Source organism: Mesoplodon bidens (assembly GCF_964165515.1).
Source record: "Mesoplodon bidens genome assembly, chromosome: 3".
Taxonomy (NCBI): domain Eukaryota; kingdom Metazoa; phylum Chordata; class Mammalia; order Artiodactyla; family Ziphiidae; genus Mesoplodon; species Mesoplodon bidens.
In genome coordinates this window covers 30415615-30441515 of record NC_138178.1, presented here as the reverse complement: position 1 = coordinate 30441515, position 25901 = coordinate 30415615, and the positions used below count along the sequence as shown (strand labels likewise).

Below are 25901 nucleotides of genomic sequence, written 5' to 3'. Positions count from 1 at the left end.
TGCAGGGGACACCAGTTCGAGCCCTGGCCTGGGAAGATCCCACGTGCAGCGAAGCAACTACTCCTGTGTGCCACAACTATTGAGCCTGTGTACCACAACTACTGAAGCCCACGTGCCTAGAGCCTGTGCTCCGCAACAAGAGGAGCCGCCACAACGAGAAGCCTGCGCACCTCAATGAAGAGTAGCCCCTGCTCGCCACAACTAGAGAAAGCCTGCGCGCAGCAATGAAGACCCAACATAGCCAAAAATAAATAAATTAAAGAAAAACAAAAAAACCAAGCAAAATATCTAGGAATAAACTTAACAAGGAATATAAATATATAATATTTATTTGAAATATATACCATAAAACTTTATCAAAGGCAAAAAAAAAGTTGTTTAAATGAAGATTCACACCACTGTTGGACTGGGAAGGATCAATATTGTGATGATACTAATTCTCTTCAAATGTATCTCTAAATCCAATGTAATTCCAACTAAATCCACGAGGATTGTTCGGGGGAACTTGTCATTAATTCTACTGTTTACCTGAAAGTGTAGATGTGTAAGCATAGTTTAGGTCACTCTTTGCCCTTCTTCAGACTAGACCTGATTTTAATTCTTTTAAAATAAATGATGGGACAGAAATTTCTGGTACCCAGGGGCCTGTGAAAGGATCATGCTGCTTCTCTTTCATTCCCTACACAGGCAACATTATGCGACATTCAGGAACATACCATGCTGTTTCCAGTTTGTAGAATGAATTATTTCTTCATATATCTGAGCAGGACTGGACTCAGGCCCCCCAGACCCACCCCAAAGCTTCTATAGGACCTGACAGAGGATTTGGCCTGCAGTCAGTCTGCCGTGGCTCTTAGCAGAAATGATTGGCAATGGCGATGTCCAATGAAAACTCTTTTGAAGTGAGTTTGATGAATGAGTCTCTGTTTTTATTTGTCTGTTTTACCTGTGTGTATATGTGTTTTAGTAGTAACTAGCTGGTACAACGTTTAGATAAAAATTTGTCCTAAGAACTTTGTAAGCATCACATATTATTACATTTGTTGCAATAATGTGAAATTTATCTTTCTGGGAAAAGTGTGCACAGATCTTGGAGTACCTTACTTTATTACAATTAACAGTTGTAATTTGCTTTTTACATCTTTTTCTGAAAGGGAGGAGAGAATTCTCAAATGTAAGGAGAATGTCATGAAGGTTTCAGGTGTGTAAACGGAATTTGACCAGTGGACTTCTGGAACAAGTATCAGGAACATTTTGAAATATATCAGTAGTATGGGGGCATAGTGTTTACAATATGGCAGTGTGTTTACAGTGGATGGTGTCAGGAATGGGTGCACTTGGACCAAACCAGGTTGGCTGTGAGTTGACATTTGCTGATGCTGAGAAAGAGTTATGTGGGAGTTCATTATACTATTCTTTCTACTTTTGTATATGTTTTCAATATTCTCTAATAACTACTAACTAACTAACTAAGGTTGGTAAATTTTTTGCCAGCCACCATGGTCATACCATTAACCCAAACTAATAGAATACCAACATATTCTATTACAGACTACAGAAACCCATTTTCTTTATTTTTGCAATGTCTTTGATAATAGTTCAATAAATTAGTGGTGAAGTAAGCCATAGTTCAAAATAAAGTTAATTTAAAAAATATGATTTGTAAGATTGCCTCTCAATATGAGTAAACTGGTAGTTTCAAATAAAGCTAGTAGTTTAGAATAATCAGTAGATTTGTAATAGAGATAGTGATCTAATATTACGTTGCTTTTTCCTAGATGATATATTTTACTTCCCTTTGGTTTATAAAAGATACCATAGGGCTCCCCTGGTGGCGCAGTGGTTAAGAATCCACCTGCGAATGCAGGGGACACGGGTTCAATCCCTGGTCCGGGAAGATCCCACATGCCGTGGAGCAACTAAGCCCGTGCGCCACAACTACTGAAGCCTGCACGCCTAGAGCTCATGCTCCACAACAAGAGAAGCCACCACAGTGAGAAGCCCATGCACCGAAACGAAGAGTAGCCCCCACTCGCTGCAACTAGAGAAAACCCACACGCAGCAACAAAGATCTAATGCAGCCAAAAATAAATAAATTTTAAAAATAATAAACTATTAAAAAAATAAGAAACATAATGCAAAATCTCTTTAAAAAAATAAAGGATAAAAGGTACCATAATTTGAAAGAAAAAAACCCTTTATTTCTAATTAATGGCACATTTATGTTTAAAGACAATTTATGAGTAATCTATTGTTTTACCTAGTTTGGGAAAATACCTTTTAAATATAAGGTAAGAAGATAAAGTTATTCATGAATCTTAAGAGAATAATTAAGTGTATAATTTTCATTTTTTTAGTAAGGATGGGGATGATAAGAAGAACCCTGTGATCATTCATCGAGCCATTTTGGGGTCAGTGGAAAGAATGATAGCCATTCTCTCAGAAAACTATGGAGGAAAATGGTAAGCGATATGGAAAAGAAAAGCTATATGTCTACTGTTCTTAAAAATCATGTCTAAAAGATGAAATTAATATGAAAAAATTGGTGGCTCTTGCCTTATAATTAGCAAGTATCCAAACAGCAAATAAAAATTTTTGTGGCATCTGCCAGACCAGAAAACAAAACAAAGAAAACAAAGGCAGCGTGGCATAACACTATCATTTACCTTTTTGGGATCTCAGTAAAATTAAAGAGTAACCTTTTCACCGGTGTCAAACAAACCCCTCAGAGATCTAGCCGCTGGAACATATATGGCCCACACTCTCAGGGCACTGTCTCTAGCTGTACTGCCCTCCTTCCTTCCGCTATGCTGTTGACCTCACAGCCCTGTGACCCCTGACTTAGGAGGAAACATGTAAGCCTGGTTCACACATGGCCCCAAAGCCAAAGAGAATCTCAGTGACATCCCCCTCCAGGGATGGAGGGGAAAGGTGAATGCCCTGAGTACAGGCTTTTGAGTGGTATGTCTGGTCGCCCTATGTGCCCAGAGGGAAAAGTGGCCAGAGGTGTGGGTTACATTGATGCGTGGGATCTGGTTATTGCTTTGGCCACAGGGTCAGAGACTTATGAGATTCTTAGGTTGGAAACCAGATGACAAGTAGATTTGGTATGTGGATGGTCGCTCAGAATGGGCCATGGGGATGGTATTGCCAGAGTCTGTGTCTGTCCCTTAGATTTTATTTGCAATCCTAGAGAAATATACTGAGGTGTCATGGGGCTGTCCAGTCTATTACAGGTACAGAGAATCCAAAACTACAGATATGAATATGTGTGTGTGTGAATTAACATGTTTATATTTCTCTCCAGTTGATTCTGTTGTAAATAGTTAACATAGTGAGAGATGGTGGGTCTTGCAAGAGAGCAGTAGAACTAGAGGATCAGGAGATGGTGTGGGCACACCTCCCTGTGGAGACAGAGTACCACCCTCCACAGTTTACACAGCAAGCCTTTGGACACCTACCAAGTTGTGGTGGAAATCTCCCTGAGAAATAAAAATAGAAATGTTTAAAATGTGGCTCTCTTGAGTTGGTGGGGCTGAAGCAGTGGTGAGAACAGAGCTCAAAAAGATACATTTACTTTTCATTTTATAATCTGTATTTCATCATGTATATAATTACATTTGTCACATGTATTATTTTGCTTTTGTAATTTAAGAATAAGTATGTAAAAACATACATGCACAAAGTGCCATCTGGTAATAGCCCCCGTGCATTTCCTTCCACCTTCAAACTAAATATGCTGAAGAAAAAGGCAAACATTTCCCACATCAAACATGCTTATACCCACCTTTCCATCTTTTAAAACATTTTCATTTTGAGATAACTGTAGAATCACTTACAAAGAGGTCCAGCATACCTTTTACCAGTTTTCCCCAATGGTAACATCTTGCAGAACTGTATACAACATAACTGGGGAGTGACAATCCACCAACCTCATTCAGGTCTTGCATTTGTGCACATGTATAGATTTGTGTACCCGCCAGTCAAGGTACAGGACAGTTCCATTACTTATAAGGATCCCTCATGCTGTCGTTTATTTTATGGCCGCACACCTCCTACCCCATCCCTGTCACCATCCTCTGGCAGCCACTCATCTGGTCTCCATCTTCATAATTTTGTCATTTCCAGAATGTTACATAAATGGAATCACAGCGTGCAGCCGTTTGAGACTGACTTTTTTCACTCCTTGGATGGAGTTGCCTTGAGATGCATCCGAGGCATCTCAAGTACCAGTCGTTGGCTCCCTTTCACTACTGATGGTGTTCTGTAGTGTGATGCACAGTTTGAGCATTCACTCGCTGAAGGACATTTCGGATATTTCCAGTTTGGGGCTATTATACGTAAAGCTGCTATAAATGTTAGTGTGCAGGTTTTTGTGTGAACATGTTTCCATTTCTCTGGGATAAATACCCAGGAGAGCGGTTGCTGGGTCGTGTGGTCAGTGATGTTTAGCCCTTTCATCTAGCTGCCAACCTGTTTTCCCTCCCTTTCCAATCAAAATGCCCAGTTTCCCCTTTTGTCTCCTCTATTGCCTTTTAATATAGTTTGCTTTATTTCCACACCCCTCTACTGAACCTGCTCTCTTGTGAAGTCTTACTTAAAAAGAAAAAAGTCTCTTTGGTTATTTTTTAATCTTGTAATAAATGGTCATCTTAAAAATATGTATTATATTTTTCAGGCCTTTCTGGCTGTCTCCTCGTCAGGTAATGGTCATCCCTGTGGAGCCAACTTGTGAAAAATATGCACTTCAGGTAAAGTTAGAGACATTTAAAGTACATAATCTTGGCATGTGGTCTGTGAATGTCATTGACTTGGAATGTTATTCACACCTTAAAATATTGCATAACTAATACATTAATTTACCACCCCATGTTTTCAGTAACACCTGAGTCGTGTCTATGTAGCTATATCAGAACTATTTTATTTCTTAATGTTTTTGAGAAATTGGTGTTTTAAAACATCTCATAGTTATTCTTTTCCTCGTGGCTCTATTAGGAAGAATACTTATATTATCTGTTGCTGTGTAACAAATTACCCCAAAACTTGGCAGCTTAGAACAACAAGCATTTATTATCTCAGTTTCTGTGAGTCAGAATCTGGGACAACTTGGCTGGGGGACTCTGGCTCGGGTGCCTGGTGAGGCTTCTCAGAGGTCGAGGCAGGGGGAGTGACTCAGCCCTTTAACCTCATCTCAGAAGTGGGGTGCCATCACTCTCCCTCCACTGTGGTCACACAGACCAACCTGGTACAAGGTGGAGGGGACACACAAGGGTGTGAATACCGGGGGGTGGGACCCTGGGGGTCATCTTGGAGGCTGGCCACCGCATTACCATACACAATGTATTAATGAAAGTGTCTCATTCTCTTATAGGTATCCACTGAATTTTTTGAAGAAGGATTCATGGCTGATGTTGACTTAGATCATAGTTGTACACTAAATAAGAAAATACGAAATGCACAGCTGGATCAGTATAATTTTATTTTGGGTAATCTAAATTTGTATACATTTTTCCCAAATGCTTGTTTTTTCACTTTAATTCCAAAAAACCCCAAAAAACAAAGAATATGGTATAACTGCTTGATTATGACAAATAGCTGTTGAATACTTATACACAAAGAAGAGTCTGTGATGTTCCTGGCTAGATACTTTTTGTTATTTGCCAGAAAAGAAGAGTTATGAAGTTTCACATGGATCCTGTGGTGTAGTATTACTAGGAAGAATTAATAACTCAAACCGACAGTGGAAAATGATCTTATCAGTAGAATTATACTCCGTATGTTTTGGTCATGTGATAGGCCTGAAATAATCTCCTTTGCTTTTCTGGTTTATTAGAAATCTTTAGGATTAAACTAATGACTAGGAGATGTTCCAAATTTAAGATGATCAAAAGAAAAGAATTAAGTGAAAAAATAAAACGTCCTTGAGGAACATGAGTAATTAGATGCAGAATCTAAAATTTTGACTGTAAAAATGATTCAAAATCAAGGGAAACTTATTTATATGCCTGCAGGCATGATATGGTTATCTCCTATAAGTTGAAAGTTTCTGTAGAAGGCAAAATAAATATGCACAGGGCTGTCCTATGAGCAATTTGTCATCAAAAGTGTTTGTAGTAGGTACTGTGATGCTTCAGTCAGCCTTCTTGTTGTGACAGAAATTTCAAATTAGCTTAGACACGATGGAATGTATTGGAAGGGAGTTAGAGTATCTTGTGCCATGGAAGGTAGAATTAAGTAGCCAAATCATTAGAAAAGTAACTGGAAGGGGAACTCAACCCTTACCAGGACCATTTCTCCCCATTTCTGTTCCCTGTTTTGATCTGCTTTATGCTTCTCTTGATCTACTTTATCCCCCCTTACTTGCTGGCCAGTATCTTCCTTCCAGACAGCAAGAAACATGGTGGCAGAATTCTGCATCATCTCACAGTATGGGTCATTAGTGAGAACAAACCTTTTACATATATTCCAAAAAATTCTGTTGGCTGGTTGGGCACGTGTCTGGTGCCCGCCTCTTGATTCATCAAGTGTGCCAGGTGGAGTCAGGGGTCTTTAGGAGCTCCCTCCTCCCACCTGTACCCCACGACCACCACAGGTGTTCTCAAAAATGGACAATAGAGAGATGGGATTAAAAGTCATTCCTTGTCTCAAGAAATTTACTCTTAGAGGATGACCAAATGGACATTAGATTGATATTTGGTGATTAGTACTAAGAAGAAAACTTAGTAAGACACATGACATACGACTGCTGACTTAATATTTAGTAAATTGTTGATTGAAAATATATTTATTTCCCTTTGTTTTCTACAGTGGTTGGAGAAAAGGAGAAGACAAATAATGCCGTAAATGTTCGAACAAGAGACAACAAAATTCATGGAGAGATTTCAGTAACTTCTGCCATTGATAAATTGAAGAATCTCAAGAAATCACGTACCCTGAATGCTGAGGAAGAATTCTGAAGTCCTTTCCTTGTGCTCACATCTGTGTAACCTTGTTCTGAACCCTGAACATGCATTTTCCTTAATTACCATTCGTACTTCTTCTGAGAACTTAGGACCCACTGTCTAGTCCACTGATGGGCACAGTGAGAAGTGAGATGGGGAAGGAGTGGCTGATATGCACAAAATCTGATTCACTAATGTGTCTGCGGACAATGAGAGGATAAGTGTGGGAAATTTTAAATTTCCCAAATACCTTGAGAGACTTCAATGGGAAAATGTCATTCATCAAAGAGGGAAATACTAGGAAATGAGCATTATGGGATGTTAAGAATTCTGATCTTCAAAAGATAAGTTTCAAATAAAAGTGCAAAGCTTTTTGAATATGGGGTGATATTATTTTCTAATAACATTATGTCTCAGGTATTTTTTAACTGAAGTTTTACTAAAGTTCACACTGAAACTTTATTTTTCTTATTTTTGGCTACACCCCACAGCATGTGGAACTTCCCTGACCAGGGATCGAACCCATGCTCCCTGAAGTGGAAATGTGGAGCCTTAACCTCCGGACCACCAGGGAGGTCCTGAAACTTTATTTTCAAAATCGGAATCAAATTGTTTTAACTAACCAACAATCACAAAGAAGAAGCTAGTACTAAATATTGGATTACTAACAAAGGATTCTGAACTCAAAGAAATTCAGTGTTGTGCAATCTTCTGTAGTTTCCACTATAGGATAAGAGTTGCCATTTTAATTCTTCTAAATAAATGACAATTGAACCTTATTTATCTTTAGAAAAAATAAACTCTCAAATAAAATGTGTTATGTAGTGCTTCCAGGGTTTCACCTATAGGTTTATACCATAATAATTTGCTCCCCTAGAGTTAAATTACTCTTCTGATGGGATGACATTCCACTGATTTACATACTCAAGTGGGTTTCTGATTTTAACTGAGAGGAATACCTTACTGCTCAGAACTGAATTAAAATGGCTTTATGTCAGTAGTGAATTTAGCTACCAATCAAGCAGTATTTTTTGTGTTTATTTGGTTATGTGCTGTGGAATTCAAAATAAATTTAAGACCTGCTCTCTCTTCTGTACACACTTATCATTTAGCTTCCTGAAGAGTTGGAAGAGAAACCAGTAGAGCTGACCGTGAACAACAGGATTGAACTGCACGGGTCCACTTACCCGTGGGTTTTTTTCAATAGCAAATACTAGAGTATACACAATCCTACCCGCAGTTGGTGGAATCTAAGGAGGCGGAGTCACCGATAGGGAAGAACCGCATGAGAAGGGCCCGCTCTAAGTTACACTGCACCCCTCACCCCGAAGTTGTTCAAAGGTCAGGCCTGTGTGATGCTGGAAGGTGCAGATTGTGTGATGTACCTGTTTAAGCTAACTTAAATTAATTGAGGCCAAGCACTATTCGATACATTACTTTAATTCACCAAACGTGCTAGTGAGGCAGGGGGTGTCAGAAGACTCTCCATCCCCACCCCAGACAACCTTGTGTTGGGTGGGCGGGGAGAGGGAGGCCCGTGCGCAGCCCAGCACGAAGGCTGCTGCGGTGGAAACAGGTGCGGTGGGAACAGGTGCGGATCGCTGTGCCGGCCGCGGGGAGCCGCGGCCTGGGAGCAGCTCCCTCCCGGGGTGGGCCTCCTCCAGGGGGGTCTGGGGGCCTGAGACCCGCGGCCGCACTTCAGTCCGGCCTCTCCCCGCCTTCGAGGAGCGTCTCTGAGGACTGGTTAGACATCCGGGCAGAGCGGGCCTGGAGAGATGCTCGCGGGACGCCAACCGGGCCCTGGGGTCGCGGGGAGTGGGTCCTAGGGGGCCACCTGGCACACCTGGGGTCCTTACCGAGCAGTCTGGGCCAGTTTCCTCATCTGTAAACAAGAGGCTTTTTAGTCTGACAAAAACGTAACGTCGTCAAACCTCCGCACGGTACCAAGCGCACAGCAGCAGTTTTTGTCTCTAAACGTACAGATCCGGCCACAGGTAAACAGCGGCCAACTTCCCACATTTCTCCGCCTCTGCTCTCGATCCCTCAGGTGTGACTTTCGGGGTCCAGGTGACCTTTCCGTGTCTCCAGCCGCCGGGGGAGAGGTGAACGCCTTGTCACAGGCGCTGGCAGCGATCTGGCACCTGGCAGTCCTAGGAGGCGGGGCGCGGGGAACTCGGGAGGAGGGGCCGCGCCTGCGCCGTGGAACCCCCGGACCCGCCCCCCCCACCTCTTGGCCCGGCGTCCCCCACGGCCCGGAAGTGCTTCCGCTGGCAAGATGGCGGCTGCAGGGGGTCTCCTGTGGGGCCTGCGCCGCCTGAGTCGCGTGCTGCTGTTCCTCTCGCAGTTCTACATTCTCTCGGGCGGCGGTGAGTTGGGGGCAGGGGTCTGCGCCGGGCCGGGCTGAGGGGTGGGGAACCCAGGACCGCGGGGACTGTCGGCCTGGGCCCTCGGGCGGAGGCTGAGTGCGGGCGGAGGGCGCGGGTTGCTACAGCCGAGTCCGGCGCGTCCTGCCGCCACCTCTCGGCTCAGGGAGCCGGAGCCGCGAGCCTCGAACTGTGGGCCTGGGGGCTCGGCCGGGGACGCAGAGCTGGGTCTCGGCACCTCCCGTCGTCTCTAGTTGCCCGCAGACCTAAACTGGTGTCGACCCCATTGGGTTTCATGTTCAGTTTCCCGGAGGTCAGGCCGAGATGTTTGCCCAAGCATCTGTGGGCCTGACGCGATGCACACACAGCCTGAGGTCTTCGTTTCTCTAATCATAGGGTCCTTCAGTGTAGAGCCTTCGCAGCCGCTGGCTCAGTCCGACAAGGATCCGGGCCCCACACGTACGTTCACAGTAGTGCCCAGGGCAGCAGGTACTAGACGTTTTGTCTTCTAGTAAACGTGTATATTTGTATCTAGTGGTCTCTTCCTTTTCTTTTTGGATAAAATTTCTTGTAGAATATGAAATCACTTTCCGTGTTTTGAACATTTTATTGATTGCATTTTAGATTATGTGAACTAAAGGCAGATGCATACCTTTTCTGTAGACAGTCTTGGTATTTCAATACCTTTTGACATTCCTGTCTCATCTTTTTCCAGTCACAGGCTCCCCATTTCCATCTCTTTATTTCAAGTTTTTTTTTTTTTCCGCTTCATCCATCAAGATAACCTTCAACCAATGCTTCTTTCCCTTCAGAAAATTTCTTGTGCTTTTGGAACCCTGTTCCTGATGTTGGATATTATTAAAGGCTCCCCCAGGGCTGTGTGAAATGGAGGGATTGCAGAGGGACTGGTACAGACTTGGCATCTATTTCTGGTGGTGCTGCTGGGAGCTGGAGCAAAATATTCACCTTTTTGGGTTTCGGTTTTCTCATCTTTTTAAGGTAGTGGGGTTGTCCTGGCCCTGTAAACTCTTGGCTTTGTGATTCTAAGTGCCCATCCTCCAGCCACGGTAGTAATAGGAACAAAAGAAAAGAAAATTTTCTTTTGTTCCTATTTCAAAAGGGTATAATAGGAATTATACCCTTTTGTAAGTATACCCTTTTGTAGGTATTTTGTAGAATTGCCCACTTAATAGTGACTTTAAGTAGGACTAGTTTTAAATGAGTATTAGTGTGTTTTGCTAAATGGAACTTTGGTCTCTGTAGTTTCATCCCTTTAGAGTTCCATTACTTAAGTAAATTGAAACTGGCAGATGTATTTTACTGATTCTATAAAAGACTACTAGAAGACAGCAGCATACTTGAGTTTAAACCTAGATTATTTTATAGAGAAAGCACAAGAATTTTTTACTCTCTTGGACTTTTTTTTTTTTTTTTTTGCGGTACGTGGGCCTCTCACTGCTGTGGCCTCTCCCGTCGTGGAGCACAGGCTCCGGACGCGCAGGCTCCGCAGCCATGGCTCACGGGCCCAGCCGCTCCACGGCACGTGGGATCTTCCCGGACCGGGGCACGAACCCGTGTCCCCTGCATTGGCAGGCGGACTCCCAACCACTGCGCCACCAGGGAAGCCCTCTTGGACGTTTTTGAAAGCTTCTCTTCCTGAGAATACTGGTTGCAATTTTGATCCTCTCTTAAGTGATAGTAATATACTCCCAGCTAGGCTGGCTGGAGAAACTTACTGCAACCCACTGAATAAGTTACTAATATAAAGAACTATTTTGAACTTTGGTACTGTAAAATTGTAAATGTTACTTGCAGATGGTGGCTTGTTGAAGTACCAAAGTGGAATAATGACAGGACGTTTTTCTAGGGTTGGTACCTTGTTGTACCGATTGATTCACTTAGAGGGTTAGGGGCTTCACTTACAAATTCGTGAATTCAAATGAAAAGAACATTGGATTGGAAACAGAGATTTGGGCTCTGGTTCCAGTTTTGCCGTCCCTCTGTGATCTTGAACGAACTTTATCATCTGTAAGCCTTCATTTTTTTCATCTTGTAACATGATAGACTTTTTGAGGTCCTAATTTATTCCTAGCACTGTATATATGTTATGCTCATGATTGTGTTCTTTAAGCTTAGAAAATTGCTTTCCTCTGTTATTGTAATCAGTATTCCAAGAGAATAAGCTTCTCTCTCACCTCTCACAGAAAGCACCGATATCCCACCTTATATGATGAAGTGTCCGAGCAATGGTTTGTGTAGCAGACTTCCCGCAGACTGTATAGAGTGCAAGACCAATTTCTCCTGTGTCTATGGGAAGCCTGTAACTTTTGACTGCACAGTCAAACCTTCTGTTACCTGTGTTGTAAGTACTGCAGCTTACTTATTCTTAATAAACTGATGGTAAAGCTCGAGTTATAAGTAGAGTTTAGACTTGACTATGGAGGAAATTCAGACAGTGCTCTGCATTTTAAAAGTAAGATTTGAGGAATAAAGTCAACTTCATCAGAAGATGGAAACTTCCATCTCCAAGTAAGGTTTGGTTACAAGGGTTCAGATAGCAAGTTTTTGACATAAGGATAAATTGAAGCAATTGTCAGACTTCTTACAAAAAGTAGGAAATAGAAAAGGCTCAAACGCACCAACTGTTGCCCATTAGAAATGACCCTGTTACAGTGGTCACACCTGCAGCCCATCTCTGATATGTTGACAGCCAGGAAGGAGCCTACAGAGGCTTCCACAGCCGATGTTCCTTAGCGTGCTCTCGGGATATCTGCTTCAGAAGGCAGCCCCACACCTGTTGACTGTGACGAGGGCAGGGAGACTCACATATCTGCATTTTTGAACCATTGGACCAGGGAAATTACTGCAAACTTCATTGTAGTCCTAGCATGTGGGTGAGATAGAGAGTAGAAATGAATAATGAGGCAGTGTTTTACTCTTGGACCTGCCATGACTAGCTCTGTGATTTAGTCATCTGTCTCTTGTTAAACCAGGAGATGGGCCCAGAACAGCTTTTCCTAAAGTGTTTCCATGGCGCCCTCTTTCTGGGAGATGGTCAAGGAGGAAAACACAGATTCCATAACCATATTCTTTCTCTCTGTCTTTTTTCTTTTTTTTAAGGGAAGCAGTAGGAAGTAAGATTTTTCTTTTAATTAATTTATTAATTTATTTATCTTTGGCTGCATTGGGTCTTCATTGCTGTGCACAGACTTTCTCTAGTTGTGGCGATTGGAGGCTACTCTTCGTTGCGGTGTGCAGGCTTCTCCTTGCGGTGGCTTCTCGTTGCGGAGCACAGGCTTTAGGTGCTCAGGCTTCTGTAGTTGTGGCGCATGGGCTTCAGTAGTTGTGGCTCGTGGGCTTTAGAGTGCAGGCTGAGTAGTTGTGGCGCACGGGTTTAATTGCTCTGCGGCATGCGGGATCTTCCCGGACCAGGGCTCGAACCCCTGTCCCCTGCATTGGCAGGCAGATTCTTAACCACTGCGCCACCAGGGAAGCCCACCATATTCTCTTTTGCAGATTCCCTTTGACCCAGCGATTCTAACTTACTTGAACAAGATACCTTTCCCCTTCGGTTTTTTGGAACTTGGTCTGCAGAGGGCTAGATTAGAAAGTTCCTTCCACCCCCAGGCTCTTTCTCTATTTCTCCTGAGGTCTAGTATCAGGAGAGGGCATGAGGGAGGCTTCACTCCAAAGGGGAAATGAGATTTTATGTGTTCTCAGTGTCTGGACATAGTGTTTGTAACTGTCAGTATTTGTCATTCTCTTATATCAGAGTTACCCTTTAAAGTGTGCTGGAAAATTGAACTAGTTGCTGGGTAATCTTCATGACTGACCTTGGATTATCAGTTAGTCTCTGTTGCTGTATCTTACATAGAATTTTCTTCCTACTTACGTAATGGCGAAACCTGTTTGAAGGCTCTTGAAATTGCATACTTCATGGGTCTGGCAGATAGTAGGTACCTTGTGAAAAATCAGAAAACTGACCGCTGAGGAGAGCTTTTCCAGAATTAGCCTCCTTTGTTTGCCTCAGTGTCTTTGACATTCATCTCTCACAGCTGGTTCCTGAATGAAACATAGTTCTCAATTTCTTCCTTCTTTAGGTGTTCCAAAAACAAGTAGTTTCATTTAGCGGAAAATAGCAGAGAATAGGAGAAATTACAAAGCTTACGGAAGTTTCTGAATTCCTGGGGCCTGGTCCTTGGTGCATCCTCACCCCTTGGCTGAGGTGTGCCCTGGATGGGTTCCTTCCGTTCTCCTCCCCAGGTGCTTTCACCTCACCTGCTTCCTGACTAGCCAGTCATCACGAATCCTGTAAAGTAGCAGGTGCCCAGCCCGCAAGTGTGGCATTTGAAGGCGGCCTCAGGAGCGTCTTGTTGTCTGTCTCTTCTTAAAAACGAAGAGCAGTCAAATAATTGGCTGTCAGGAACCACGGGCCCCAGGACTGCTGCGGGCAGGTGATCTGGGGCCGGCCGTGCATTCTTCCCTTGTTTGTTTAATGACCACCTGTAGGATCCTGTCTCGCTAAATAAGTTAGCATTTCAGGAAGAAATAAGCTGTGACCATGTGCATACGCAGGTGCACATGCAAATGCTCATCCTTTCGCTGTGCTGCGCTCAGCTCTCTCCCTCCCTCCCGCACCTTATTTTGAACTTCATATTAATGGAAAGAAAGAAACTCTTCTTGTCCTTCTAATGCAAACTGCATAGGGACTCAGAGCAAGGGAACCTTACCTAGATTACACTAGTCAAAGAAATTGTTTTATAATGGCCCTGTTAAGTATATAAATAGAAATTAATGCAAAAATCCTGCAACCCCTTTCATATCAGCTAGCTCCTGCTCCAGCTATGATGGGAGCTATCAAGCCAGTTACCTCAGCTGGAAATGTGCTTGATAGAAACGCTGCTTTCTGTTCCTTGGAGAAGAGCTCAGTCTGCTAGTGTATTTGAAGCAAGTTTAATTCCTTCAGATAGGTTCTGTATCCTTACTAATGACAGCTGTTTCACAAAAGGAAAGGTAACAAATCTTTTTACTACAGGTGAGCTTTTGTTGGGATCTATACTTTTTTGTGGTGTGAAAATGGATTCAGTAAATGCTGGGGTGCCTGCATAGCTGTATGGAAAAAAGTGGAATCCTGTTTTATCCAAAGTAAATTCCAGATCAAAGATTTAATGTGAAAAAGTGAAACCACAAAGTACCAGAGAAAGCATGAGATAGTTTTGTTATAATCTCAAAGTAGGGAATATTTTTCTAAGTATGAAATAAAATTTAGAAACCATAAAAGAAGGAATTGATAGATTTGACTACTAAAAATTAGAGATTTCTGCATGACCTAAAAAAAAGCATGAAGGCCAAAGATAAATAACAAACTAGGAAGAAGTATTTCTAACACACGTGACAAATAATGCACTAATATCCATAATATATAAAGACTTCCAAAAAGCCAATTAGAAAAAGATGACAGTCCTGTAGAGAAATGGTTTTAGGACATGAACGGGTGGTTCATAGGAAAGGAAATACAATTGGACTTTCAATGCATGAAAAAAAAGTTTAATTTTTCTCATGATTAAGTACAAATCAATGCGTTTTTTAAACTATCAGATTGGCAAAACAATCAAAAAGTTTAACACTCTGAGTTCTTAAGGGTATAAGGAACAAACACTCCTGTATCTTGTTAGCAGACGGGTAGGTTAGTCAGCCTCTTGTGAGCACTTTGTCTTATCTCTGAAACTTATAGATGCACATAAGCTTTGACCCAGCAATTCCATATTTAGGAATTTATCTTACAGATATTACATATTGCACATGTATGCAAATAAATATGCCTAGGGATATTCTTAGCTGCTTTGTTCACACAGGCAAGATTGGAAACAAGCCGAATGTACATAAGAGAACAGTGTAATTTATGGTCCATTGTGTAGTGAAATAAATACATTGCAGCCATTGAGAAGAACTAGGCAGCTCTAGGGATATTTATCGATATCTGTAGAATTAAGCAAAAAGTAAATATCAGTGGGAACATTAAATTAAAAAAAAAAAAAAGACGTATCTGACGTAAACGTGCCCATGCATAGAACAGACTCCCTGGAAGGCCAGAGTGGGTGAGCGGTGGTGCTTGGTGCTGGGGAGGGCAGTGCTGCTGAGGGCCGGGCTGCACCAGCCTCCTCCTCACTCTCCTGTTGTCTCTGGGAGTTTGTACCACGTACACTTATTACCTAGTTTTAAAAAACAATTGATAAGAAATGTGTTATGGATGCATCACTAGAAATATGCAGACATTTAAAACAATATTGCTTAAATCACGCGGTGCCTTACTCAGTTTCAAATACTGTCCATAATAGGAGTTTTGCATTAATCAAAAAAGTTAATAAATATAATACTTCCAGAGGTGATTGTGTTACCCCTTAAATATGATTTTGAAAAATATTTATTACAGTATAATGTCAAGTGGATACAAAATGTTTTCAGTATAATTCCATGTATGTAAATCTGTACTATAGGAAGGAAAAATGAAAGAAGGTTAAAAGGGCTTGTCTCTGGAGAGGTTACAGGTTTTTTCTGTAATTTCCAAATGTGCAACATATAAGAACATGGACTGCTCTTATAGGCAGAAAACAAAATAAGGACATTTAAAATTGAAATGAAAAAATTCTCTGGTCTCAAAGTTCAGGGCCCACAGTGAACACTTGCTCATCAGCCTCTCTATGCAGTTCATTTTAAGTTGGGAGTGGTTTTCTGGGGCTGCCTATGGGTTGGTCCTGCTGGGTGCTCGTGGGTGTGTGACAGCAGTGACAGCCCTGGGGCTCTGGGCCACTCGCAGGGCAGCTCCTAGGGAAGAGTTGAGACCCGGTGGCCAGGCTGTTCCTCCAGGAACAGGGCTCCTGTGTTCTGCACGGGCTTGCAGCTCCATGTCCTTGAGCATAGGGACTCTCTGCCCTTTGAACTCTGACTCCAGGGCTTTATAAAGTACATTTTCCTTTTTTCTGTGTTATAAAAGTACACATGTGCATTATTAAAAATTTAGCCAAAGTAACAGTGATGAAATACTCTTATCATTCTGAAATAACCTTTGTTACTTTGTTGTGCATTTACCTAGATATTTTTTGTTAGGTATATATTTTTGGTTGTATGTTTATGATCATAGGATCATAGCATATACATTTGTATTGTGTACATATTGGTTTGATACCTGTTTTTCTGCCACTTCCTCCTAGGTCATAAAGTATTTTAGACATTTGGTGCCATGTGACTGTGTAGTTTTATTGACCTATTAACAAACTACTGTATTATGATTGAATAGTTCTGTGTCCTTTGGTACGTAGGATCAAGACTTCAAATCCCGAAAGAGCTTTGTCCTCAACATGACTTGCAGGTTCTGCTGGCAGCTTCCAGAAACTGACTACGAGTGCTCCAGCTCCACCAGCTGCATGGCAGTGTCCTGCCCGCGGCAGCGCTACACGGCCAACTGCACCGTGCGGGACCATGTCCACTGCCTGGGTAGGTCAGTGTTAAGGGAATCTGTGAGCAAGATATTTTTCTCTAGGCTTATTTATGGAACTGTAACCAGAAACTTGAGAATTAAATTTTAATTGTTTTGTCAGAAATATTTATTAGCACTATTTTAGTTATGCCAGTTTTATTTTAAAATGTAATATTTAATAAAACAAAAAATGTGTAAGGTATAAAGCATAATGTATAATTGAGTTTCACCCAAATTAACAACTAAAGCAGCGTGATGCCATTGAAATTACCAGAGTGTGTTTCCTGCACCCAGTTACCCTGCCCCTTCTTCAGAGGTAACCACCCTTTTGGATGTTCTTAGCATCTCACTTCCTTTTCTTTAAATTTTTTGTAGTTCTATCACATGAATGTACTAGAATATAATGTAAATTATTCAGTAGTGCATGTTTTAGAATTGTATAATATAGACTGTTTATGGTCTTTTGAGACCGTCTTTCAACATCATGGCTCTAAGATTCTTCCATTTGTCTTCTCTTATTACTATTTTTTTAACTTCTGTATAATAACTTGTAAGATTGTATCATAGTTTATCCTTTCTCCACTGTATTTGGATTATTTACAGTTTTTTTCCTTACAAATTGCGCTGCTGTCAAAGCTTTTGTCCATGTCTCCTGGTTGCACATGTGCAGGAGTTTGTCTGGCATACACTGTCTTGCATGTGTTACTTTCCAGGACGGTTGTATCCGTTTACATTCCCACCATGGTACACAACTGTTGGTGATGATCCACATCCTCTCCAATACTTGTTATCCCTACGTTTTGTTTTTTTTTCTTACAGACTTCTAGGAATTCTTTTATATTTTGGGTAGTAACCTTTTGGTGTCCCTAACATCCTCTCCCAGATTTTAACTTCCCCCCCGCCCCTTTCTTTTGATATCTTTTGAACAGAACTTTAAATTTTTAGTTAGTTGAAGTTTTTAGTCTTTCAGAGTTAGCCCTTTTTTGTTGTAAGAAATCTTTCCCTACTCCAGATTCATAATTTCCTGTACGTTCTTTTAAAAGTTGTAAATGTGGCCTTTCACGTTTAGGTCTCTGGTCCCCTGGGGTTGGTTTGGTGTATGGTGTAAGGTGGATTCAGTCTCACTTTTTCTGGCTGGGACAGCCCAGTGTCCCAGGACTCCTGGGCGCTCTGTGGGCCCGCTCCCTTCCCGGTGCCTGATTTGTCTTTCTCAGCCCCACGTTACCCACGTTTTCACAGCAGGTGGGATGTTTTACCTTCTTCAAGCTGTGATCCTCACAAAACTGATTTAAATGTCGAGTCTGTGCTCATAGACAGTCAGGGCTTTCTTTTTACCATTCATTGTAGTGAACATTTACTTCTGTAAAGAAAGTTGACTTTTATGATTGTAAATCACAAGGCCCCTAGTTATAATTTAGTCTCTGTGTGAGAGTATTTTTATACCCGTGTTTTTATGTGGAGTGTTTTCCCTTTTTTAAGGTAACCGTACTTTTCCGAAAATGCTGTACTGCAACTGGACTGGCGGTTATAAGTGGTCTACTGCTCTGGCTCTGAGGTAAGCTCTGTTTCTAGTAAGTCGGATGCCATTTGGATTTCGTTGGGGTTGGTGGGCTCTTCCAAGCTCCTCCTCCATCCACTCAGATCCTGCCATGTGTTAGGTAGACCATAAGGACAGCACTGTAGGGGGTTATTTAGGTGGTCAAACCAGTACCCTCATGGAATTTAATGGTCCGTTGCTGGTTTTCCTCCCAAGATGGCCTGCACATTCTAGAGGTGACTGTAGTCATTACTAGAGATCATTAGAACCAGTCACTGCTTCCCATCCTGGGTGTTCCGTGAATTAGTAAAATGCCATATACTAATTAAAGTCGGTAGGTTTATGATGTATATCTTTAATTTTCAGTAATTTTCTTCTTTATTACAAAAAATAATACATGCTCAGTACTGAAAACTGGAAAAAAAAATGAAAGTGACAAAGAGAAACGTTGAAAATCACCTATAATTCCACCATTCAAACATAATTATAGACTTAAAATATTTACATAAAAATTTGCTTGTATTACTTAAACTTTTCAACAGTTTGAAAAAAAAATTGTACCAGTTCTTCCCACCGGAGGGAAGGGCAGGTGGGGTGCTGGTTAAATGATTCCCTGATTAGGAAGGTGGGCATCCGCTGTTGGAGGTTTAGGGTAAGAGTCTGAGATGACCTGTGGCCTGTGGTGAGACGCGGGCAAGGCTTCTCAGCCTTGTCATTGTTGACGTTTGGGCCACGAATTCTCTGCTGTGGGGCGTCCTATGCAGAGCAGGATGTTCAGCAGCATCTGTGGACTCCATTTACTGGGTGTTAGCAGTCTCCCCAACCCCCACTGAAGCTGTGAGAATCAAAAATGCCTCCAGGGGTGGCTGAGTGGCCCCTTGTCGGGAACCACTGTGTCAGGGTTTGGGCTGGGGAAGAGGAGGATCCTGCTGGCAGGAAGGCACAGCTGGAAAGTGAAAGACAGGTCCACGATAGAAAATTAGATGCAACGACAGTGAGATTTGGTGACACCCAGCGTCTTTGTCAGCAGTGGTTCACATTCAAACTAACAGCTGACTTTCTGCTTTTCAACAAACTTTTTATTTTGGAATAATTTTAGATTTACAGGAAAGTTGCAAAGCTAGAGAGTTCCTGTACACCCTTCACCCAGCTTCCCCCACGTTGTTGACATCTTAAATTACCATGGCACATTTAATAGCTGATTTTTTTAAAATAAGAATAATTTTCTTCTCTGGGCTCAACATGGTTTCTTTGAGAATATTCATGGTGAATGTGATAACGCCTGGTGTTTGCTTCTTGGTACTCCGGGTGGGGGATTGGAAGGGTGTAGATGAACCAGGGATGGACACATGTTGATAACTATTGGAGCTGGGTCATGGATACTGTTCTCTTCTTTTTACTTTTATATGTTTGGAATTTTTCATAATAAAAACTTTAAAAGAAATACAATGAGAAGTTGTCCGAATATTGTTAGATCTTAGAATTTGAAGGAACCTTAAAAGTCATTTATTCTGAACATGAAATTTTTAAAGATGGGTGACTGACAATGTTCACTACTTGATCTGGGCAGCCATGTGGTGTTGGCTGCCTGGCGATGCCACCTTCGACCACCATGTTCCTGCACTGTCTTTAGGACTAGCCCCACTTTGCTCTCCTGGATGTGCCATTTCAAGGTTAAAAAAGCAACAAGCTCGATTTTCTTGAAAAGAGAACCATTAGACTTCATTACAGCTAAAAATTGTGTTTACTTTTGACAATTAAACGGTCTTGTTGCCCATGATTGTTTAGTGTTGTACATTTGTGAGATAGTCACTGTGTCCTGATTAAGGGATCTGGTGATTTGAGGCCCTTTCCCACATGTGAGTTAGCGGTTACTGAGGCGCAGTAATGCAGGCGCAGTCGGGGGGCCGTTGATGGACTCCAGGACTGTTTGCTGTTGCAGCATCACCCTTGGTGGGTTTGGAGCGGACCGCTTCTACCTGGGCCAGTGGCGAGAAGGCCTCGGCAAGCTCTTCAGCTTTGGGGGCCTGGGAATATGGACGCTGCTTGACGTCCTGCTCATTGGAGTCGGCTACGTGGGACCAGCGGATGGCTCTTTGTACATTTAGCTGCAGTTGCGTGCTTCAGAGAGGAGCAGTGCTTAGAAAACGGCCTCTTCCCTGTAGGAGTCCATGTGCCGTGAATGGTGTATGTGTATGTTTTTAATGTACAGCATCTGTACTTTGCCTGCCTTGATGAAGGTAAAATAAAAAACACTGAACTATGTTTATCTGGAATTTGTTTTTATTTGCCTGAAGTCTATTTTTTTTTCTGTGGAAAAATTTAAACTTACTTAAACTAGAAGAACAACCTGTGCAGCGACTGAAAATCTGTTCAATTCGTAGACTTGAGTTTTATATTGCTTACCTCAAACTGTGCCACATGTATCTCCAGCCTGAGTGTCATCTGCCGTAAAAAGCTTGTCAGCTATAATTGCAGAAAGTGGGAAATGTTTTTATTCTTTAGCTAAATAAGATTATCTACCTAAATTTCAGTCATCTCTGAGTTTTGCAGTGTAATGTCTATGTAGTCTGGTCTTCATATATGACTGTTTGAAGTAAACTGCAGAAATTTTGTGTCTGGTTCCTGTGATTGGAATTTTGTTAGTAATATAAAATGTTGCAAGAGTACTGGAGAATTAATAAAGCTACAAGGTACTTTAAAAATTTTCAGTCTTCTTCCTGTTATGTTTTTTATATTAAAACATAATCTTGACTAATCCTAGCAACTTTTATTATTAAGAAGTAAAATGTTTATTTTTCAGGGCATTACTCCATTCTAATAGATATATTCATAATTGGCTGGCTCATTAACACACAGTGGAAGTGTTAAAAAATGTGTTGGTGTGATAAATGGTTCTGAGTCTTTGTAAGATCTGTTGTAGACCCTTTCTTGGAAAGAAAAACATTTATTAATCCAAAAAAATGTTTAATTAACTTTTTTTATTCAAGTATAGTTGATTTACAGTGTTTCAGACTAATTCAGTTATGTTTATATGTATATATATACACATATATGTATGTGTATTTTTTCAGATTTCTTTTCCATTGTAGGTTATAAGATATTGAATGTAGTTCGCTGTGCTATACAGTAGGTCCTTGTTGGTTATCTATTTTATATATAGTAGTGTGTATATGTTAATTCCAAATTCCCAATTTATCTCTCCCCACCTTTCTGCTTTGGTAACCATAAGTGTGCTTTCTATGTCTGTGAGTCTATTTCTGTTTTGTAATAAGTTCATTTGTATGATTTGTTTAGATTCCACATATAAGTGATATCGTATGATTTTTGTCTTTGTCTGACTTACTTCACTTAGAATGATAATCTCTAGGTCCATCCATGTGGCTGCAAGTGGCATTATTTCATTCTTTTTTATGGCTGAGTAATATTTCATTGTATATATGTACCACATCTTTATCCATTCCTCTGTCAACGGACACTTAGCTATTGTAAATAGTGCTGCTATGAACTTGGCTATTGTATATAGTGCTGCTGTGGACATTGGGGTACATGTATCTTTCCGAATCAGGGTTTTCATCTTTTCTGGTTATATGCCCAGGAGTGGGATTGCTGGATCATGTGGTAACTCTATTTTTAGTTTTTTAAGGACGCTCCATACTGTTCTCCATAGTGGCTGCACCAATTTATATTCCCACCAACAGTACAAGAGTGTTCTCTTTTCTCCACACCCTCTCCAGCATTTATTTGTAGACTTTTTGATGATAGCCATTCTGACTGGTGTGAGGTGATACGTCATTGTAGTTTTCATTTGCATTTCTCTAATAATTAGTGATGTTGAGGATCTTTTTATGTGCCTGTTGGCCATCTGTATGTCTTCTTTGGAGAAATGACTATTGAGGACTTCTGCCCATTTTTTTGATTGGGTTGTTTGATTTTTTGACATTGAAATGTATAAGCTGTTTGTATATTGTGGAAAATACATACCTTGTTGGTTGCATCCTTTACAAATATTTTCTCCCAGTCCATAGGTTGCCTTTTGGTTTTGTTTATGGTTTCCTTTGCTGTGCAAAAGCTTTTAAGTTTAATTAGTTCCCTTTTGTTTATTTTTGCTTTTGCTTCCATTACTTTAGGAGTAATTCCAAAAAAATATTGCTACAGTTTATGTCAAAGAGTGTTCTGCCTATGTTTTCCTCTAGGAGTTTTATAGTATCTGATCTTACATTTAGGTCTTTAATCCATTCTGAGTTTATTTTTTGTATATGGTGTTGAAGAATGTTCTGATTTCACTTTTTTACATGTAGCTGTCCAGTTTTCCCAGGACCATTTATTAAAGAGACTGTCTTTTTTTTCCATTGTATATTTTTGCCTCATTTGTTGTAGATTAACTGACCATAAGTGCAGGGGTTTAATTCTGGGCTCTCTATCCTGTTCCATTGATCTATGTGTCTGTTTTTGTGTTCAGTACCATACTGTTTTAATGACTGTAGCTTTGTAGCAAGTCAGGGAGCATGATTCCTCCAGCTCCATTCTTCTTTCTTAAGATTGTTTTGGCTAGTTATTCTAGTTCTGTGAAAAATGTCATTGGTAATTTGATAGGGATTTCATTGAATGTATAGATTGCCTTGGGTAGTATAGTCATTTCGACAGTATTCTTCCAATCCAAGAACATGGTATATCTTTTCATCTTTTTGTGTGGTCTTCCATTTCTTTCATCAGCATCTTACAGTTTTCGGAGTATGGGTCTTTTGCCTCCTTAGGTAGGTTTATTCCTAGGTATTTTATTCTTTTTGATGTGATGGTAAGTGGGATTGTTTCCTGAATTTCTCTTTCTGATATTTCATTGTTAGTGTATGGAAATGCAACAGATTTCTGTGTATTAATTTTGTATCCTGCATCTTTACCAAATATATTGATGAGCTCTAGTAGTTTTCTGGTAGCATCTTTAGAATTTTCTGTATATTGATCATGTCATTTGCGAACAGTGACAGTTTTCCTTCTTCTCTGATTTGGATTCCTTTTATTTCTTCTTCTTCTCTGATTACTGTGGTGAGAACTTCCAAACCTATGTTGAATAAAAGTAGTGAAAGTGGACATCCTTGTCTTGTTCCTGATCTTAGAGGGAATGCTTTCAGTTTTTGATCATTGAGAATGATGTTAGCTGTGTGTTTGTCATATATGGCCTTTATTATGTTGAGGTATGTTCCCTCTATGCCCACTTGCTGGAGAGTTATCATAAATGGATGTTGAATTTTGTCAAAAGCTTTTTTGCATCTATTGAGATCATATGTTTTTTATTCTTCAGTTTGTTAATGGGGTGTATCACATTGACTGATTTGTGGGTATTGAAAAATCCTTGCATCTGAGGGATGAATCCCACTTGATCATGTTGTATCATGCTTTTTAATATGTTGTTGAATTCTTTTTGCTAGTATTTTGTTGAGGATTTTTGCATCTATGTTCATCAGTGATACCGACCTATAATTTTGTGTGTGTGTGTGTGGTATCGTTGGTTTTGGTATCAGGGTGATGTAGGCCTCATATAATGTGTTTGGCTGTGTTCCTTCCTCTGCAGTTTTTTGGAATAGTTTCAGAAGGATAGGTGTTAACTCTTCTTTAAATGTTCGGTAGAATTCACCTGTGAAGCCATCTAGTCCTGGACTTCTGTTTGTTGGGAGTTTTTAAATCACAGATTCAATTTCAGTACTCGTGATTGGGCTGTTCATATTTTCTGTTTCTTCCTGGTTCAGTCTTGGAAGGTTGTACCTTTCTAAGAATTTGCTCATTTCTTCTAAGTTGTCCATTTTATTGCCATATAGTTGTTTGTAGTAGTCTCTCATGATCCTTTGTATTCTGTGGTGTCAGTTGTAACTTTTCTCCTTTTTTGTTTTTGATTTTATTAATGTGGGCCTTCTCCCTTTTTTCTTGATGAGTCTAGCTAAAAGTTCATCAATTTTGTTTCTCTTTTCAAAGAAGCAGCTTTTAGTTTTGTTGATCTTTTCTATTTTTTTTTAAATTTGTATTTAATTTGTATTTCTGCTCTGATCTTTATGATTTCTTTTACTAAGTTTGGGTTTTGTTTTTCTTTCTCTAGTTGCTTTAGGTGTAAGGTTAGGTTGTTTACTTGATATTTTTCTTGTTTCCTGAGGTAAGCTTGTAACACTGTAAACTTCCCTGTTAGACTGCTTTTGCTGTGTCTCATAGGTTTTGGATTATTGTGGTTTCGTTTTTGTGTGTCTCTAGGTATTTTTTGATTTCCTCTTTGATTTCTTCAGTGATCCACTGGTTGTTTAGTAGCATATTGTTTAGCCTCCACGTGTTTGTGTTTTTTTGCAAGTTTTTTCTTGTGGTTGAGTTCTAGCCTCATAGCGTTGTGGTCGGAAAAGATGGTTGATATTCAATTTTCTTGAATTTACCAAGGCTTGCTTTGTGACTCAGTATGTGATCCATCCTGGAGAATGTTCCGTGTGCAGTTGAAAAGAATGTGTATTCTCTTGGTTTTTAGTGGAGTGCTCTATAAATATCAGTAAGTCCATCTGGTCTAATGTGTCATTTAAGGCCTGTGTTTCCTTATTGATTTTCTGTCTGGATGATCTGTCTATTGATGAAAGTGGGGTGTTAAAGTCCCTCACTATTATTATGTTACTGTCAGTTTCTCCCTTCATGGCTGTTAGCATTTGCTTTATTGAGGTGCTCCTGTGTTGGTTGTATATATACTTGCAATTATTATGTCTTCTTTTTGGATTGATCCCTTGATCATTATGTAGTGTCCTTCCTTGTCTCTTGTAACAGTCTTTATTTTAAAGTCTATCTTGTCTGATATGAGTACTGCTACTCCAGCATTCTTGTGATTTCCATTTGCATGGAATACCTTTTTCCATCCCCTCACTTTCAGTCGTATGTGTCTCTAGGTCTGAAGTGGGTCTCTTGTAGATAGCATATATACGGGTCTTGTTTCTGTATCCATTCAGTCTATTTCTTTTGGTTGGAACATTTAGTCCCTTTACATCTAAGGTTATTATTGATATGTATGTTATTTTCATTTTATTAATTGTTTTGGATTTGTAGGTCTTTTTGAGTTTTAATAACAATTTCCCTAGAAACATTTACAAATTTTTAGCATTTTCCCTTTAAATTGGGTATCTGAGTGTTACTTTTTAAACATCTGTGCCAGTAGCCAGCAGACTTAACCAGACTATCAGATCTTTAGCTATAAAATATTTTTTGAGAATATCTCCATAAATCTCAGGTGACAAAAACATGTTTCTTCACCGGAATAAATTACAGTTTACCTGAAAACGGAACTGAATTATTTGGTGCAATAACTTGCCCTTTAGGAATCAAGAATCTTGTCTGTGCAGGTGTGTGTTGGTCTGGTTGAGTAGCAGTTCCAGCTCTGGCCACTAGGTGGGGCATCCCCATTACCGTTGCTTTCCCATCATATTCCCAGAAACAGCCAGTCTTGACTTGTTTTTTTCCCCCCAGGGAACCTGAGCACAGAGCAGGGCTGCACTTACAGGTGGGCAGCCCAGTTTGCATGGGACTTTCTTTTCTAAAGACAGCACACTTTCTTACCCGACATGGGT

The 25901-nt window shown here is 40.6% G+C and overlaps 2 protein-coding genes across 3 annotated transcripts in view; both read left to right on the top strand.

The window, feature by feature from the left end:
* Positions 1 to 8026, top strand: part of TARS3 (threonyl-tRNA synthetase 3) — a 51905-nt gene extending 43879 nt beyond the window's left edge. The window contains exons 16-19 of the mRNA XM_081227300.1: positions 2358 to 2462; positions 4679 to 4751; positions 5372 to 5486; positions 6808 to 8026. Coding sequence (XP_081083426.1) covers positions 2358 to 2462; positions 4679 to 4751; positions 5372 to 5486; positions 6808 to 6956 — 442 coding nt within the window. The 3' untranslated portion in view covers positions 6957 to 8026. The remainder of the gene's footprint in view (positions 1 to 2357; positions 2463 to 4678; positions 4752 to 5371; positions 5487 to 6807) is intronic.
* Positions 8027 to 9202: 1176 nt separating this feature from the next.
* TM2D3 (TM2 domain containing 3) lies at positions 9203 to 21011 on the top strand. 2 transcript variants are annotated; one of them, XM_081227297.1, is made up of 6 exons: positions 9203 to 9307; positions 9701 to 9793; positions 11509 to 11666; positions 16624 to 16798; positions 18261 to 18336; positions 20261 to 21000. In XM_081227297.1, exons 1-6 carry the CDS (start codon positions 9217 to 9219, stop codon positions 20424 to 20426), a joined length of 759 nt encoding a protein of 252 aa, XP_081083423.1. In that variant the 5' UTR covers positions 9203 to 9216; the 3' UTR covers positions 20427 to 21000. The 2 variants fall into 2 exon arrangements, with proteins under 2 accessions (XP_081083423.1, XP_081083424.1); XM_081227298.1 differs by lacking the exon at positions 9701 to 9793 and having other exon boundaries at positions 20261 to 21011.
* Positions 21012 to 25901: the final 4890 nt, after the last annotated feature.

Excerpts from the sequence above, each read along its gene's own strand:
- TM2D3 (XM_081227297.1), top strand. The coding sequence starts at position 9,217 with ATGGCGGCTGCAGGGGGTCTCCTGTGGGGCCTGCGCCGCCTGAGTCGC. Across the intron at positions 11,667-16,623 it reads AACCTTCTGTTACCTGTGTT|GATCAAGACTTCAAATCCCG; the intron begins GTAAGTACTGCA and ends TTTGGTACGTAG. Across the intron at positions 16,799-18,260 it reads GGACCATGTCCACTGCCTGG|GTAACCGTACTTTTCCGAAA; the intron begins GTAGGTCAGTGT and ends CCCTTTTTTAAG.